Below are 19,750 nucleotides of genomic sequence, written 5' to 3' on the forward strand. Positions count from 1 at the left end.
GGCTGTAAACTCTTAAAGGCTCACCTAAGATAAGTATGAAAAAACTTATAGCAAGCATTGAGAAGTTAACTTTCACTATCTGTAAAGAAATATATATGGGTTACTGCATAGTTGTTATATCGTACTGTGAATACATCGAGACCTTTGATTATGTTTTTCTAACTCTCTTCAGTGTTATAACTTGTGAAAAACGTGTGATAATGTGCTGATTGTATTAGTGTTCTAGCAGAAGTATGGAACAATATTGTTTCAATAAGAAGCGAAGTTCTCAGACATTTACAATACTATACCATAAGTCAGTTTATTATTCAATCTGTCCAAACACATATATATTTATAAACTCGAAATTATTTGCGTCTTTACTGCAGACTAGTAGTAGCAACCAGAGGCTCTTCAGCTGTTGTGGAACTAAAAGTTCCAGCCCTGCTTGTATTTCTATAGTAGTTAGAAAACCACAGGGAACTAATATATCCATAAAGCTTTGCCAGAGTCATGATTGCCAAAATATTATATATGCATCATTTTAAATTCAGAATGATTACAACTGTTGTAAATGGGACACTAATAAGGGGTACATTTAAGTGAGAGTTTTTAGAAGTGGAGATGTTGCACATAGCAACCAATCAGATTGTTAACAAATTATTGAACTGCGCTTGTAAGGAATGTATACATACTAAAACACTTGTTGCAATATGGTAGCACCTGTCTGAATAATGTGCCAAGGGCAAGGCTTCTCTTAACTTGTGAAATAGTTTTTTGTTTTTAAAATTTATTACATTCAATACATATACTCTTTAACTTGACTCACAACACTAAAACATGTATTACACACAAGCTGGCTCTGTAGCGCCCAGTTGTTACGCTGATCAAATACTTTTGTTTAGTATATATATTTCACGCTGGACTATATGAGAGTGTGTCCAAAATGCACAGTCATTTGTTTAGTTCTTAGTGGATGTATATCTCCACCAGAGATTTGTGTACTGTAAGTGCTTGCACAGCCCGTAACAAAGTGTCCTTACCCTTAGATAATTCAGTCTTTGTTGCCACAGCTGGTAATAATATATGGCTGTTAATCCTCTGCGGCTGTAGCTCTGGAATAATACCACTGATGTTTAGTAGGTCCATACTTCAGGGAGACCAGGGTTAGATAATGCAGCGGCCGCTTGCTAGCGCCTGGTCAATTTTTCCGTGGCTGTATGTTTATGCGGTCTGCAGTTCAATAACCAAAGGTGCAAAGTGACGGGCTTGGGTGGGTTGGGTATCTTCCTCTATTCCAGGGATAGTAACCATTTCATTGACTAGTTTCGCTCCATGTTGTGAGCTTTTTCAAGACAAGGGTTAGTGGCTCCTAATCGTCCTTATAAGCCCAGGGTTTGATTGATTAATTCCACACAGAAGGGACAGTTTCTGGATACTTTCAGCTGTGTGAACTGGCTCATAAGTCTCTACTTGATACCATAGATGTTTAACTCCCATACATTTAGTTTTTTCAAAAAGATATGTCAATGGGTACTATTAATCTTTCCTTACACACATGTGAGTAAATTCTGCACACATCTATATAAGTGAGCACATATCTATTTTAAAACTCAGTGAAGCCTTGATTAACCAAAATGTTCTCCTCATTTCTTTGTAGATGATAATAAATCATAAATGAAAAGAAGAGAGAAGTATTGCATAAAGATATCATTTTAGGTAATTAGTGCTGTAATCCTCCTTTAATTTTATTTATACATGTACAAACAAATATGCTTTCTGCTATATTTAAAGCTTTAAACACCTTCCAACCTCTAATACAGGGGTTCCCAACCACGGTCCTCAAAGCACAGTAACAGTCCAGGTTTTAGGGATAGCCATACTTGAGCACAAGTGACTTATTTATTGCCTCAGTTATTTTGATTTAACCATCTGTGCACAATCATGGAAATCACTAAAACCAGGACTGTGTGTGTGCCTTGAGGACCAAGGTTGGGAATCACTGCTCTAATAACTTGTAACCTACTTAGCTAGGTCTCCCATCCCCAACTTGACCAATCTGACCATTAGTTCTACACTAAAGGCCTGATTCAGACTTGGGAATAGAGTGAGATATCTCTGTCAACTGTGAACCTGAACAAACCATATTGTAATGCAAGGGGTGTAAATACATACATTTTTTTACATGTGGGGTAAATACTGGCTGCTTTTGCATGTAGCCCACAAATACTGCACAGCTTTATTATTACTCGACAATTTAGATGTCAGTTTGGAAACACTCCTCCCAAATCTAAATCTCTCTGCACATTTTAAATCTGCCCCACCTGCAGTGCTGCATGGTTTTACCAAGATGATCAGTCGAGAGAGATCTCTCTCTCTATTCCCAAGTCTGAATCAGGCCCTAAGTCCCTTGGGGACTGGAATAAAATTATCTCCCATACATCATGGGTAGGACTTACCAATATTCGATGCAAACAAATATATGTTTATAGTCTGATGTGATGCTCCATTAATTTAACTTTGCCATAATGCAAATAGGGTATAATGTCCGCGGGATCCGTCGCTAATGCAGGGACCGACATCTGCTTGGACAATAGCAGACCCCGTCGAACACCCTTCTAGTTAGGACATGTTGAACCACCTGTTAAATAAATCATTCAGTGCAAGTAAGGTCCAATGCTAAATTGAGTTCCTTGGGATGTAGAGTGTCCAACTTGAAAATCCAAGAGGACTCCCGCGAGTAATTGGGGCTCGAAAGTCCCGCGGCACGGGGTTAAGCTATTCAATAAAATAGCTTTTTCCCCGCGCTGGTAAATGTGCCCTCGCTTGCGGGAACACACTGTTTCCGCGAGAAGTGCGGCAACAGTGTGTTTTTCTGACGCGCGCGAGGCTGACAAGGGCGGCTTCGTGTAGCTGTTACCAGGTAAAGCACGACAGCGGGCGACTCTTGTGGACACCCGCGCGTGGAGTCCCCATTAATTGACTCACCACCAGCGCAACAATTAGTCGCGGGGTAAACCCCGTGGCTAATTGTATATACCCCTATGATTGTGAAGTTTCTTTATGATATTCAATCTATGCTCAATTTGACTGCTCGAGTTGTTCTTCCTACATATTGTAATGAACATGGACACTCTAAGACATAAATACAATAGGTCGACTCGCAGTTCAAAAATTGAGAAATAGGAAAAGTTTGTTGGTTAGAAGTCGAAGTTACATGAGTACTTTTATTTTGGATGTAGCTACATGTTAAACAAATGGACTTATTGCACTTGAAATATCCTAATGGTTTCGATGGTAACCAAGTGTTGGCTGCTGACATGTTGGTAATATTTTTCAAGTTTGTGTTCCTACTAAAGATGACATTAGGGGTATCCTGAATACATTTTGACAGGATGGGGTCCTAAGTATAGAGTAGTTTGATTTAATAATCTTTTTGAGTCTACCTGATTTTGTTAATATATTTTGAAATAAATGGAACAAGATCTCCTTCACCTTCAATATTTCTGATGTTTTTATTCCTACTCTCCGACCTTTCTATTTGTGCTTGTACTAATTCAGGTCCTTGAACCTTTAACAAATGAGATCTATTTAAAGATGAGGCATTCATTTTTGCTTCCTCTAATAGAAACTCAGGATACCCCCGCTTTCTAAAGTCACTTAGCATATCTCCCATTTGGATCATAAAGCCCTCTTCCTTTTCACAGTTGCGTCTGAGATGCATAATTTAGTTCTTTGGGATATTAGTTATCCAGGGACGGTAGTGTCCACTCTGATAATGTAGATAGTTGCCTGTACCAATGGGTTTCTTATAATTTGAAGCAATTACTGTGTTGTCTTTCTCTATGAGGAAGGACACGTCAAGGCAATCTATTTTACCACAACTAAAGGTGTGTGTAAATTTTAAATTATAAGTGTTAGTGTTCAAATATTTTACAAATTCACATGCTAAATCAGAACCCCCTTTCCAAATAATAAATAAATCATTAACCTGGTCCTCTGTGGCCATTATATTATCTCTATATGGGCCACCCCAAATATTCTTCTTGAATCGGCCTATATAGAGATTAGCGTAACTAGGTGCAAACCTGGTCCCCATGGCCATCAGCTGTGCTTGTAAATAATATGTGGAATCAGACCAAAAAATAATTGTGCATTAAAATAAACCAAATTGAATCCAAAATAAGATCACGTCGTCCCTCTGAAAGAGTCCCATCATGCTCCAGAAAATATTTACTTGCCTCCACGCCTTTGTGGTGTGGGATGTGAGTATATAGGGCTTGTACATCCAGGGTGAGAAAACCCCACCCTGGAGTCCACTTGAATCCCAACATTTTCTGGAGAATATAGGATGTATCATTAATGTGTGATTTCAGATTGACGATTGTAAGTGTGTATCAACAAAAAAAGACAATTAGAATTGAGTGAACCGATTCCCGAAATTATAGGTCTCCCTGGTGGTGCGCAAATTGTCTTGTGAATTTTTGGGAGATGATAAAAAATGGGAGTGATTGGGTGTTGTAAAAATAAAAATTGTGCCTCTTCTTTGTGTAAAATCCCTTTTTCCAATGCTTCATCCAACATACAGTATGTTTCAACTGTGATTTAAACTTGGGGGTGGGATTGCCATCCAAAACCACATAGAAGTCTTCATCTAGCAATTGTCTATGGACTTCTAAGATGTAGTCGCTTCTATTATGGATTATGGATAACAATCCCACCCCCTTTGTCTGCTGATTTAATCACAATTGACCTTTTAGGGCTTTACGTTCCCCCTTATTCAAATTGCCTCTTGGATTCACTCCATTGTCCCGTGATTTGCAGAGACATTTAAAGTCTTCTAGTGTCTTATTATAGAAGATCGTTATTGCTGTAATTTTTTTTTGTTCCAATGGGAAGAAGCTAAATCTATTTTTGAAGTTGTTGTTGTTAAGGGGTCCACAACTATCTGCATCAAAGATGAAACAAAGATCAAACAAAGATCATCTGAAGTGGATTCAGGCTTGTCTTGCAAACTTTCCAATATTGATACCATTTCCATGTCCTCCCTATACAATACAATTGGACAGGTCTCCCTATGTAGTGACTTTAATTCTTTATTTGCAAAATAGCGTTTTCTGCAAAGTGTCCTCACATATTTGTTTAAATCCTTCCTTTCATTTTTTTTTTAATATGCATTACCTAAAAATCATAACGTTTTGTGTTTGTAAATTAATCTTTTAGACCAGTGCAGTTCTTGTCCACAGAGCTTGCTATTGATTGTCAGGTTTTGTCAGGATCTCAAGATGTTCGTCCTTTGTAAGATGTAATTGACACAAGGCGTGTACTGTATATTTACATTGAGTCAGTAACTCTGCCCAGCACTGTGAGCATATATAGATGAGACAAAAAGTTTTATTCCAATTAAATAGTAATTTGACCAGAAGACTCACTGTGGTTATAGAACGTCTAGAAGTTGGAATAATTATAGTTTCTGTGCATTAATATGCATTGTATTTTCCTTTTGTGTAATACTTCAGGGGCTAACAAGGAATCTGTTGAGGGGATTTCCAAATGCGAGCATGGGGAAGCCTATTTAACAAGTATTACAACAGAGATGACATCATATAACACATTCATACAAAAGCATTTCATCTTGAATATAAATAATAAAGACGTTTTTACACCTACACACTGAGTGTCTGGATGACTGTACATGGATTTTTGCACAGCCATTAATGAAAATTTATGGGGTGGATACAACAAACCATGAATTGCCGTTTGCGTTTTCAAGCCTATCACTGTAGGCTGACTCTGCTTTCACCTCACAGGCTATTAGCAGAATCAGACTCTGTAAGTTAAAGCATAGAAGCCGTCAGGTTCCGTGCCTAATTAACTATGACCCCATCTTTATTTTCATTTGGTATGGGGCGGTACAGACGATCCAACATGACCCCTTCCTTCAGGTACAAAATGCCCTGGTCCTAAACCTCCCACTTAATTTATGCTTGCAGTCACCTGTGTTAAACTAGTTAATTGATGGGAATTGTGTTTGAATACAGGTGGCAGGTCTTGTTGGTGGGTTTGACTGTTTCTCCTATTGTCCTACATGTATATATGCAACACAGTGCCCCGTGTTCACATTATGCCACATTGTAGTGCCTCCACAACTCACCAAGTTATAGTGCCCCCACAAATGACGTAAGGATAATCATTGCCCCAGTACACATTTTGTGGCATAAAGTATACAATACTCCCAGTACAATTTATGCCACATTATAGTGCCCCCAGTTCATAGTATGCCATATTGTGCTGCACCAGTTCACACTATGCCACACAAAAGATGGTAGGCAAGCAGACACAATGAATGGAAAGGTTTAGCCCTGGACAGTTCTTAGTGATGTAGGATATCACTGCTACTCTGCTCTATCCCTTCTGATGAAACTGACCTAGAGGCAGAGAAATGCCTCAAGACGTGTGTGACACATCTTTTAAACCTTTTCATTGTGACAATCAAACTCTACTTTCACCTGACATTGTTCTGATCATTGTGACTCTCAGACGGGAGCCTTTTACTGCACCATCTGGAGCTGCATACTGCAGTCGGATCCCAGGACTCATGGTTTGAAAAGGGCTCACAAATATCCAATTAGCCTCGGGAGCTGCCTCGGACATCACCTCAATTGGGATCCGTAGCTATAAGCAAGTATTATTCAGGACTTTTGTATATTATAAATGTAGGAAAAGTATACTATATGAGCTCTGTTGAGTTCAGTAAATAACACTGTTTTCCAGCAAAGAAACATATATACCACTGATATAATTAATTTACATATTATAGACAACCCTCTTTGTGTGCACAGATAAATGTCATTAAAATCAGCAACTGTATATACATAGCCTCCAACATGACCCCTTCCACCAGGTACCAAATTCTCCGCTCCTGGACTTCACTATTAATTGATTTTTTCCGTCACCTGTGCTGAAATACCTTTCACATCAATTAATCAGTTCAAAACATGTGACTGCAATCATATATTAAGAGGGAAGGGGTCATGACATAGCTATACATTATTTGTTTTTACTTATTTTTATTTTACACTTTTTTTGCTTTTTGTATACAGTGTGTTTCACTAGCTATTGGCCTCACAGTTTAAACGCATCGCTCCATGTTATGGAAGGTTTTAACCTACATATTGGGAGTCACAGGGGCATATGTATCAAAGCTTGATGTGAGATAGAATTGTGAGATATATATCACCAACCAATCAGCTTCTAACTTAAATTTTGCAGGCTGTGTGTCAGAAATGATAGTTTTGAGCTGATTTGTTGGTGATATATATTTCACAATTTTATCTCACATCAAGCTTTGATACATATGCCCCTAAGTCTCAATTTCCAGCTGAATGTTTTCTCTTAGATGTGGGTCTGCAGCACAGTCCAAAATTCAAATAGGGGACCACACCAACTTCCATCCTCACTGGCTCCCCTATTTGAATTTTGGACTAGGGTGGTGAACAGCTGTCCTTCACTTCGCGTAATAATGACCAGCTGTCCTGGAAGCTAATGACGAACATTTTCTACACTTGCTGTGACTTCCTCATGTTTCTCATAGACCAAGGTATGTCTGTGTCACTTTTCACTAAATTATGTCACTTACTTTAAAAGTTATATCAAAAAGTTTGGGGCCAATAGTGAGTGAAACACACAGTATTTTAATTGATTATTATCATTATATATTAATAGTTATCACATTACCTGAAAATCTCTTTAAACATACATATACTGCGCTGTCAGTTTCTAGATCTAATGCTCTGTCTATGGACCTGAGATTTTACCATCAATCTGAATCATTGTAATTTTTCACAGGGCTGATACAATAGCATAAAATGCAAAGTTATTAATAATGTTTGTCTGAAAGATAAATGTTCCTGAACCACATTATGCGGCATATTCAATTAGCCGCGGGGTTTTACCTGTGACTAATTGCCATCCAAAATGCCCGTGGTGCGGAGAAAAGCTATTCAATAAAATAGCCTTTTTCCTGCGCCATTAAATCAGGACTCACGCGTAAACTGCGGAATCAATGGGTTTATTCCCCACGCTCGAGGTTGGTTTGGATTTTATTACGCGGATTTTACCTCACACCTCCATGAGCTGCGAGGTAAAGTCCGACTGTCGGGACTTGCACGCGAGGAATCACTGGTAATTGAATTGGTCTGGCACGGCAATTAGAACACACCTTCGAGTTATGGAAATCCTGAGGGTGGCAAGGTGGCAATCGGGGGTGCATGTTGGGAGAGATCACAGTGAACAAGGTGCAGGAAGGAGAACGATGGATCAGTATGATCTGTGGTCTTATGGTGACTGGACCCCGGAGAGGCGCCAGTCATCAGGAAATTAATCATTTTGGGAGCCGGTCATGTATAATATGTACAAGCACCAAACGTGAGATTCCATAGGTTTCTAACGCATACCGGTCCTATGGCTTAGGTCTGTCCTGTTGCTCACTGCAGTAGGAAATCGGAGGGGCGGCACCCCTGTCTCCCAATGCACATGCATGCATGTTGGAGACGGGACAGACTTTAGAAGATTATTATATAGATTTGTATTAATTACATAAAAGTGCCTAGAGGCAGATCACTGTGATTACTTAGTAGTTACTGTAGATAAAATAATTTCATGGCTGGCTGACTGGCTGCCCTGGGGGCTGGTAAGTAGGGTGCTTCATTGTGTCTGCTCTGCTTCTCTCAATTGTGCTGCAGCAGAAAACTGGGAGAAGGGAGTTTGAGTCGCTAGAAGGGGTGTGGTTTCATGTCGCTATCGCTAGAAGGGGTGTGGTTTCATGTTGCTAGAAGGGGTGTGTGGTTTCATTTCGCTAGGGGTGTGGTTTCATGTCGCTAGAAGGGGTGTGGTTTCATTTCGCTATCGCTAGAAGGGGTGTGGTTTCCTGTTGCTAGAAGGGGTGTGGTTTCATGTCGCTAGAATGTTATTTTCTAATTTAATAGCAAGTCTCATGGGAGCGCCAATGCTGCAAATAGCCTGCTGCGATAAGCGGGTTAAGTTCACCATCCACAAAAGCTTAAGACAGTGAATGAATTCCCCCTATGTGTCTATAGGTATTTGCATTCATACATGCATGTGCTTGCTTTGCATTTTTTGGATGCAGCATGCTCTATTTCAGTGCATTCAAAGTATGTCACCACTCTTAAAAAAAATGTCCATTCATCTTTATGGGAGTGTACTGTGCACATACGCACTAGGTGGAGGGTTACCCGCATGTGATTCTCTACTTGGCTAAGGGTCCTGGTCAACTTGGTTCACTGCAATTCTGTAGCATAGCCCCAAACATAGCAATTTGCATGATCTCTTATGGAGTTTATTTCTTATTCCCATAGAAGTAGATATTGTAGGATTCCATTTTTCAGTGTATTGCAAAAAATAAATCCTGTATTCCATGCAGATTACAAGTAAATAAGGTCTCATTAAATTTAAAGGAAAATTTATTTTCAGTATTAAATAGTTGAATGAAGGTTAGATGAGTTTTGATTTCAATATAAGTCAATCTAACAATTGTGTATAATAACAGATTTGTATTACTTAACATAATGGAATGGAATGTTATGGATCCCTTACAATTATACAGGGACCACGCCAAGGATCCCATATTCCCTATTACTCCAGTCCCCACAACATCCCACTGTTGGTAGTAGCTCTACATGGACCAATCTGAGACTGAGAGTAGGGTTTCCCTAATGTAGTGTGGCTTGCCCTGTATATGTATTCTCAAGTTGGTTTCTGGTCTAATAGGAATACTCCACTGCACTGTCCCCATTAAATAGGAACTAGCACAAGTTATGCAGTGCTCCTTTCCCTACTTATTTTATGCATGTATTTTCTCATTCAATTCAATTACTTATTTATTTCATTTGTGTTCCTAATTGTAGCATACACACTGCGAATAAAAGCAATGGGAAATGCACTGCAACAGTCTGGATATATTAGTGAACACGTCAGGGGCGTCTTAAGAGAGGAGGGGGTCCTTGTGCACTCCCTGTGCGGGGCCGCCTCCTCTCTCCCCGGGGCCAGGCAGCTGTCTGACGCGGCTGGCCAGCCACCAAAGCATTAGTAGACTCCGGGCACTAGAGTGTGCCTGGTGTCTACTGCACATGCGCAGAACGCCGGAAAAATGGCCGCGGCGGCCTTTTTCCCGGTGTTCTGAGCAGCGCTGGCACCCGACGCAGGACCACGGACAGGTGAATTTAAAATAATATGGGTGCAGGCCCCCCTGGACCCGCGGGCCCATGTGCCCCGCACACACTGCACCCATTATAGATACGCCACTGGAACACGTCCCGTACCTATTAGCCAATGCCAAATGTATAGCATTTACATACTTTTCCACATGTGGTTTGAAACTCAGTAGCTAAGGGCCCTGATTCTACATTTCAAGGTCAGCTTAAAACATGGGCAAAAACATGTTGCTATGTGAGTACTGTTATAAAGAGAGAGACATATAATGAAATACATTTTATTGCATGGTGGGGTCATGATGATGTGGTGTGGGAGGGACATTGTGAGCACGGCTCAGCCGTGTGCGCCCAGAAAAGGGGGTGTGGCTGCATGAGAAGGGGTGGGACTGGGGCCTGGCCTAGCGGGCCGATCCCCCATGGTCCCATTCTTAATATTAGGGGAGTGCAGGGGGTGCTGACTGCCTTGTGTTGCAGTGCCGGCTCCCCCACAGTGTCAGAAGCCAGGTGCTGCACTTAATACTACAGTGCAGTATCCAGCTCCTGTCACTGTGGGGGAGTGTCAGCCTGCACTTTGGTGTCACCCTTTGGCAGGTGACGCCCGGGTGCGGCCCGCACCACCCTTGTGACGCCACTGTATGTGATTCAACATGAATAGCGCCATCTTGCCACCCAGTGGGATATTGGAGGAGAGCACTTGCACTGTTTCCTCGGCCCTCGGTCCAACTGGGAATGTGTGACCACCAGTGGTGGCTCCAGAGGTGGAACTGCCAGTGAGTCCCGGCCAACTATGTTTGGCAGCATAATATGCATGCAGTAGTGGAACTTGTCACAAATTCAAATATGGGAGCCAGGTCTCCTCACAGAATCAGTGAAATAATTAGCTCTACCTGTGGATCTTTTAAAATGTGTCATTGAGTAATGAATATACCTGTGCAGCTGCTGGCTAACCTGGAAAACGTGACCTGTGTGGGGTTTGAGTTTGAGAACCACTGGGCTAGGGGGAGGGAGTGTTAGGGTTAGGCACCCCCCCGGGGGACTCAGGCTTAGGCACCCCCCCGGGGGACTCAGGCTTAGGCACCCCCCCGGGGGACTCAGGCTTAGGCACCCCCCCGGGGGACTCAGGCTTAGGCACCCCCCCGGGGGACTCAGGCTTAGGCACCCCCCCGGGGGACTCAGGCTTAGGCACCCCCCCGGGGGACTCAGGCTTAGGCACCCCCCCGGGGGACTCAGGCTTAGGCACCCCCCCGGGGGACTTAGGTTTAGGCAGCGGGGAAGGGGGGGGTTAGGGTTAGGCACTTACAGAGGGGATTAGGTTTAGGCACTTGGGGGGGGTTAGGGTTAGGCACCCCTAAGGAGGGTTAGGTTTGTATTTTACTTACCTGCGGACGATCGGGATTTCCAGCGCTGTCAGGCTTCCGCTGCCGGGATCTCTGCTTCTGTCGGCCTGCCGCGCCCGGGATTCAAACTGCCGCCCAGGGGGACGGCGGTATTTCATACCGATTCCGCAGGAACCAGACTGTCACTTCCTCCTTCTGGAAGGTAAGTGCTAAAGAAGGGGTGAAAATGTTTAAACATTGTCTAGCGGGATGGTATACTTATGCAATGAGATAGGGTGGCTTTCTTCTTTACTTGAGGGGGGTGTTAATAATCTCTGGGCTCGGGACGATTTATTAATGTGTGGGTATTATTATTGTATTTGTTTGTTTAATGGGTATATTCATGTTATCTGTTGTATCTGGGTCAATTATGGTCTCTGCATTATCTGGTGGTCACTGCTGCACTCTCTGCATTATCTGGTGGTCACTGCAGCACTCTCCATTATCTGGCGGTCACTGTTACGCTCTTTGCATTTCACTCTGCATTATCTGGTGGTAACTGCGGCACTCTCTGCATTATCTGGCGGTCACTGTTACGCTCTCTGCATTTCTCCCTGCATTATCTGGCAGTCACTACGGCGCTCTCAGCATTATCTGGTGGTAACTGTTACGCTCTGTACATTATCTGACGGTCATTGCCACGATCCCAGCATTATCTAATGGTCACTGGGATGTTCCCTGCATTATCTGGCGGTCACTGTTGCACTCTGTACATTATCTGATGGTCATTGCTACGCTCCCTGCATTATCTAATGGTCACTGGGATGTTCCCTGCATTATATGGTGGTCACTGGAATGTTCCCTGAATTATCTAATGGTCACTGCAATGCTTTCTCCATTATCTGGTGGCCATTGTGAAGCTCTCTATATTATCTGGGGTCACTACAACACTCTGCATTATCTAGCAGTCACCTTTACTTTAAAATTAACTCCACCCAAGTTAACCAGTGCTACAATTTGATTTCGTACTAAGGGCCTGATTCAGCATGGATTGCAGTTGCTAAGGTGCACACAATTGGCTGATGTTAGCAGTCTGCGCATGCTTCTGCGTCAGTGCGCGAACCGCTCACTGCGATCTGCGAGCGCACCTAGTACGCAGTCCCCTCGCAGAGTGATTGACAGGAAGTGCCGTTTGGCGGTGTGTTCGGCGTGACGCAGGTGTGTCTGTGCGTTTGAATGCCGTTACGAGGGTGTGCACAAATTAGCCACTGCAATACCATAGGCAGCTTGAGGACCCATAGCGTGCGTGGCTGTTAGCAATTTCTGAGTGAGGTATGAGCTTGTGCAACTGCTGCGTATAGGGAATCGCTACAAAAAACCGATGGACAGAATGCTGGCTGTCAGTACACTGACAGTGGTATCCCGATGGTTCAAATCCCGACAGGGGAACAGTGAGTAATGTCCTATTTACCCCTAATTCTCCTTTTTATTACCTTAATGCTAACCCTCCCCACCCTGTACCCTAACCCTCCCGTGAAGCGCCTAAACCTAACCTTCCCCCCTTGGTGCCTAACCCTAACCCTCCCCAGCTTAGTACCTAATCCTAACGTCCCCCAGTGGTGCCTGAACCTACTTCCCTCTGTCTAGAGCTTAACCCTAACCTCCCCCATCCTGCAGCCTAATGCTGACTCCCCCCGGGGTGCCTAAACCTAACCACCACCCCTGGCGCCCGCTGAGAGTTTAACAGCGGGCGCTCGATGGCTCTATCCCTGCAGCCAGAGGCTGGAGCTCACTCCTGAGCTGCACCTTTTGGCTCCCACAGTGTGTGTATTGAGAGACGTCATGACATCTCTCCCATAGCACCGAACGAGAGGAGCTGTCATACTGCAGCAGGTACAGGTGAGGGGTTTCAGGTAAGTATAGTGTGTCTGTGTGTCATTATGTGTAAAGGGCATTATTACTGTGAGCATTGTGTAAGGGGCACTACTACTGTGGGCATTGTGTATAAGGGGTACTACCACTGTGGGCATCATGTGTATAAGTTGCAGTACTGTTGAAATTGTGTATAAGGGGCACTACTGTGTGTAGTGACATAAGGGATACTACTATGTGGTGTAATGTGAATCAGCGGCACTGTGGACCTGATTCAGACCCGGGCTCCGGGTCTCGCAACAAAGGGGGCGAGCTGTCGATGTTGAGTGACAGCTCGCCCCCGTTAGTGGGCGGGCCATGGGAGTGGCTGCCCAAACAGAGGCCTTCCCACATGAACCCCTCCGTTTGGGGACGGCCCACTGACATCACGAGTGATGTCAGTGGGAGAGATTTCTGCTCTGTTAGAGCCAAAATTTCTCTGGGGCTTGCGGCAAAGAGACCATACCACAAGGTAGGTCTTGACCATCACGACCATCTTCCTGGCCACTCGCTATAGCTGTGGGTGGTCACCCACAGCTATGCGAGCGGCCAGGAGGCCGTTCTTAAAAAAAAAAAAATAGCCCGGCCCTGATTCAGAGCGAGCGCTCTTTCAGAGCGTCCGGCTCTGAATCAGGGCCTATGTACTGTGTAATGTGAATAAGATTCTGCTACTGTGTGGAGTCATTTGAATTGGGGGGTACTATTGTGTTGCCACGACCCTTCCTTGTGAGACCACACACCATTTTTGTGGCGCGCTCTGAAGGCGAGCGCTATCCCTTTTTAAAAGCTGGGAGCTTACATATAATTTGTGTTGCATTACCCCTATGTTGTCCCACACTCTGTTGTTCTACTGTACCTTTGTTAATAAACCAAACACCTGGTTAAGCTATTCAATGTGTTGACTGACCTCCATCACACACTGCTGCAGTGCCAGCTATATCAACAGCTATAGGTTCTGCCAATACGGGAGAGGTGGACAAGATAACCCCACAAACAAGGAGTACATGCACTTTCAAATATTATTAAATGCAACTGTAGAATGTTAATTCTAAAAGGTCATAAATGCTCATGTGTCACCTGTTTTCTTGTATAAATAAAAGCATGTCACAATCCTCGAATGTCACGCATGCCACATAGCTGGTTACCATCACTGTTTAGTTTTGACCTGCTTTTACCTGGTAACTTTTGTTCTTTGATACCTGTAATACTGGTATTGTCCGTTACAGATTTAATTGGGGGAATATACAGAATGTGCCTGAGGATGCAGAAACAAGACATTGGACAACTAGACATAGGGCCTAATTTAGAGGTTAATGCTAAGCAATAGCAGCTCTGACTTCTGTCACAGCTGCTAATGCAAAATTATGCTAATGCTGCAGCGGTTGGGCTGTCTATTGAAATGCCCACTGGCTGCAGCTCTAATCAGCCATGGTGCGCTCAAAGGCGCATGATCGAGTGGACATCGGTCGCACCATCGAACTTCTGAGCAACCCTGCGGTTGCTCAGAATGTCCAACATTATTTGGCTGTCGGTGTCAGCGGAGCTCAGTCTTCTGACACAGTCTCTGACATTGGCACACTTGTCGACTCAAGCTACCCCTCCTCTCACCGCTCAGGAACTCCTATTGCAACTGTATGGATCTCCATGTAGTTCCAATCTGTGTCTAATGGCGGTAACAACGGGATGCATGCGCTGTGCCCTCAGATGCATACACATAAGTAAAACATCAGAAACTTGCATCTAATGTTTTACTTGCGTCAACCTTGAATCAGGCCCATTGCTTCCAAACTGAAATATGTACCTGACAAAACAGTGAGGTAACATGTGGTATCTTTCATACTATTTACTGTGCATAATGGATCTGTCCAAAGCTGTATGATATATAAATCTAAGGACCCCCTTCTTAGCTTTATGTGTGAGTACCCACTACTGAATGGCATAGAGACCCATTAGCAGCAGAGCCAATCACAAGCATATTCCCATGCTAGCTGCTTGTGACTGGCTAGTGACTAGGGAAGCCATGGTCACTACAGTTTGCAGTCTCTCAGTAGTGGGTGTTCATTGCATCATCTTTTTATTATTATTTTTTGTCTCCTTTTGGATTACAATGATTTTAAATTTGAACCTACAAACCGCCAAGAAGCAGAAACGCACAGAAGCAACTGCTTCCTAAATTCTCCCCTTTGTCTTATACTGAAGTGTTGTTTTCATGAGTGTATTTTGAATTAAGTTTTATTTTAGGAGCAAAACTATAGATTAATTTAATATGAAGAGAAATAAAGAGTTAAAATTACAGGAACATGAAATGTATATTTCATTTTTTACACGTATATATCTAAATATCACCCTTTCTTATCATGTTTTTAGTTTCTCCATATCGTTCATTATTTACTAATACAATGAACTAAAATTTTGGGTTAAAAAGCTGATACAGATGTATAACTAGAAATTTTATAGGATCCAATTTCCAGTTAACTACTTAATTGTGTTCCCTGTGTCCTTTTTCTCCATCACATAAGCTTTAACCCATTTATATAAAGCAGAAATCCTGCATAGTTTTTTATTTTTTTATAGAAACTTACTTAGTTGAAAGAAAAACTAATGCTGGCCATACACGGTGCAGATGGATCGTGCTGTCACTGCCGGCATTCGTGCGTTCCCCGCAGACAGCACGATATGCCAACTCCCCCCTACACCATTTGAATGGGATCATACATCGCATCCCAGGTCAGATGGTTTTGCAGGAAGATCTGGGGATATGATCTACGACCCATGTCGAAAGTTTAGACAAAGAAAAAAAAGTTTTGTTTTTTTTCTAATCTGTCATGTGGTCTGCTGGGAAACCACATGACAGACCAGCAGACGGAGCCGGAGGCTGCTGCGCGGACAGGTAAGTCGGGGGGGGGGGAGGTGAGCGGAGGGAGGAGGGGGGGGGTACACAAACTTAACACATCTGCAGGCAGGGCTGCGCATGCGCTGGTTTTACAGATGTAACAGCGCATGCGCAGCACTGTTTCCAGATGCGGTAAGGTAGTGTAGGCAGGGAAAAGTATCTATTTCCCGAAAAGCTGTCATCGCAAAAATGACAGCTTTTCAGAATAGATACTTATGGAGAGGTGGAATGATGAATTCCACCTATAATTAGCTAGAACTCCATGAGAGTTCTAAAGCTAATTATCTCCAGAGAATTTTTAGGTTTAATGAATAGGCCCCACAGTAAGATACTTCTCAAAGGGAGTTTACACTTTCTACACAAATTGTAGATTAAATCAATTTGTTTTGACTTTTGATTAAAACGCAATTAATTGTGTTTATCATTTCAATGATGACGTGTGTCCCTATCTTCTATAGAGCGCTTATTATGGGAAATGAAGTGAGCAGCTACGAAGTTGAAGAGGATCAAGATGGACCCATGCCGGAAAATGCTGTGGTACAATACAGATTATTTTCTATATATATTATTAAGCCGTTTGCACCGCAGGAAGTAAATGTACTTTGCACTCTGTGGTCTTTTGCACACCATGTATTAGTTATGTTATATCACTGACAGTTGCTGGTCTCTGTATAATAGCCAGGAACAGTGGTTTGATCACTTCTGCACAGCATTCCATATGGAACGCTATATTTGGAGAGCCATATCTTCACTTCTTCCTACAGGTAGTTTGGTGATGTCATCATCTGAGTTTCCATTAAGTTAGAAATATAACGCTACCCCAACATTTTTATTATGAAAATGAAGTTGAAATAAATTTATAAAACATTTATTATAACACTCATTAATCTGCAAAACCTGTAATAATAATATAAGGTATCCTGGTACATGTTATCAGTCACAGCAATATATTGGTGGGATTAGACTATGTGAGAACATCGCCAAGTGTTTTTTTAATTATTCTTGAAAATGGTCCCCAAATTAGAAAAATAAAAAAAGGTATTTATCCCATATGTCCCAAAACATCTTAATTCTACTTAATTTTGTGATGTGAAGATTTCAGGCAACAAATATATGCGCTGAGTAATTGTGCAGTAATTTTGGCACCTACTCCCACCTACCTTCTTTCCATCCTTTCTCTAGTTACTACAGCAGAGCTTGGCAGGCAGCCAGAAGTACTGTAAAGTTGGGTACACACCGTACGATGGTGCGACGCGGTGTAACTATGCATCGCACACACCGTTTACACTGCACGATCTGGCATACAATGGCGTGATACTGTATAATATTACAGGCTACATGTCACAGCACCATGTTGTTCATTGCATCGTCCCATCTGCCGTGCAGAACATTATATCATTCATATAGCTTTAGCGTTTTATGTTGTTGCAACAACAGGGTTGGACTGGCCCACAGGGGTATAGGGGAAATCCCCAGTGGGCCCCACTGCCTGTGGGCCCACCCCCTCCTCTAGGTGTCAGGTTTCAGACCCCAAATAATAAATTGTTACACTATTAGACAGTCAGATACCTGGTGGAGCAGGACCACTGATAAACAAGGGAGCTTGGTTCACTTCTATTGAATCTACACCAAGATTTGCCTAATGGTTAGCCAACCATCTGTGGTGGCAGGCCACACCCCCTCTGGTGGATGACCACTCCCCTTAAGCATGGGCCCTTACCACTGATTATCCCGGTGGGCCCCTCATGCTCCAGTCCGACACTGTACAACAATGTTTCAGCTCTCTTCATATATCCCTCAGAAGGCCTGACATTTTTTTTTTTCTTTTAGGAATACAAATTAAAAAAAAAATCCCTTTAAATATTAATTTGTCTACAAACTAATGTATTCTTAATCTATAGCTAAATATTTTAAACAAATATTTAAGTGTATTACAATGAAGTGTAGTTTGCTTGTACTCTGGTTAGTGTACATTATAATGACACACGTGTAAACTTGTTTGTCTGGATTACAGTAAGATTTTCTGATGGAATGTGCAGAGCATGCTGGGAAGGGACAATTATGATCTATTGTGAGAAGAGTCACACTGTGTACTGGCCACAGACGGAGATGTGACTTTGTTCCTTGTTCCTAGCCTGAGGGCTGTCAGCGCCCTGATGATATCATTCCAGAAATAAATTTCTAAGCCGCAGGCATTGTCTGAAGACACATTTAACAGTTTTAGGGGTCTATTTACTAAGCAGTGTTAGAGGACAGAGTGAAAAGTGATAAGGTGCCAGCCAATCAGCTCCCAACTATCATTTTTCAAACACAGCCTGTGAGATGGCAGTTGGGAGCTGATTGGCTGGCACCTCATCACAGACTTATCACTTTTCACTGTCTCATAACACTGCTTAGTAAATAGACCCCTTAGGGGGCTATATATGTAGACCAAGTGCTAATTTCCAATCTGTATCGCGGCTTATTGCGCAGTAGTTTGAATTGTCGGGGATGAAGCAAAGCCTTTGATCCCCATTGCCTGGTATAGGGTATTGCTGTTCATCGCTTCTTAAATAGAGTTAAGTCCCTGCCCACAGCGAACTCTATGGGGATGGAGGTAAGCTGCACTAAATAGGTGAGAATCAGAGAAATATCCGATATCTCCAGTGTTAACGCTTTCATAAACTAAGAGAAGGTGAGGAAAGCCCTCTGTCTGGTGAAACAGTCAGAGAAAGGGCTTTTCTTTCCTTTCTAAACAGTCCGCTGAGCCATTAATAGTATGAAACAAATGTAAGATTTATACATTTGCAATTACTATTCAAATTCTTCGACAAATTAACAGAGGAGAATATTATCTCGCTGATTAGCCTGTTCCATGTGACTATTTGACACACTAAAGGTTATTCTAACTGCATAGAAGTGCACACCCAAACTCATTTTTTAAGGTGCCGATTCTGAGTCAGGAGCAAAGCAGAAGAAGCTGGTAACTTTACACCTGGACAAACCATGGTGCACTGCAAGGAGTGATTTAGCCCATTGATTTAAAGTGGCAACAATGTAAAATCAGGTTGGTATTGCCTTTTAAACACTTGCCTGGTGTGGCCGTATCATTTGTGACCACGCCAGGCTGTGCGTTAACCAATATGGTTCTAACGATGAAACCTGTCAGAAATGCACAGTGGGCAGCTGCTGAAAGATAATCTTAGCCCCTCTGCATCTACCCCCAGTGACTGCCGTGTTGCCAATTACTGATGATTGGTCAAAACAGCAAGACCCCCCACCTGGCAGCTGCAGAGAGGAGCAGCTGTCGGGGAAATGGCAATTAACACCCCTCAGCCCCCCAGTGTATACCTGGCGGCTGATCACAGGAGCAGCTGCTGGGGAAATCAAAGTCGCGATGGTAGCGAAGTTCTGAACATCGATAGTCCGATATACTGTAT

General features: G+C 42.7%; 1 protein-coding gene across 17 annotated transcripts in view; it reads left to right on the top strand.

Moving 5' to 3' along the window:
* The window catches only part of BCAS1 (brain enriched myelin associated protein 1), a 158,780-nt gene that overhangs the window by 216 nt on the left and 138,814 nt on the right, over positions 1 to 19,750 (top strand). For 16 of the 17 annotated variants that reach the window (XM_088458030.1, XM_088458032.1, XM_088458039.1 and 13 more), the window contains exons 2-3: positions 1,640 to 1,698; positions 16,790 to 16,868. In XM_088458030.1, the coding sequence (XP_088314156.1) occupies positions 16,800 to 16,868 (69 nt within the window). In that variant the 5' untranslated portion in view covers positions 1,640 to 1,698; positions 16,790 to 16,799. The remainder of the gene's footprint in view (positions 1 to 1,639; positions 1,699 to 16,789; positions 16,869 to 19,750) is intronic. The other variant, XM_088458031.1, reaches the window with a different exon arrangement.

The sequence above is a fragment of the Taudactylus pleione genome, unplaced genomic scaffold (assembly GCF_031769625.1).
Source record: "Taudactylus pleione unplaced genomic scaffold, aTauple2 ptg000803l, whole genome shotgun sequence".
NCBI lineage: Eukaryota > Metazoa > Chordata > Amphibia > Anura > Myobatrachidae > Taudactylus > Taudactylus pleione.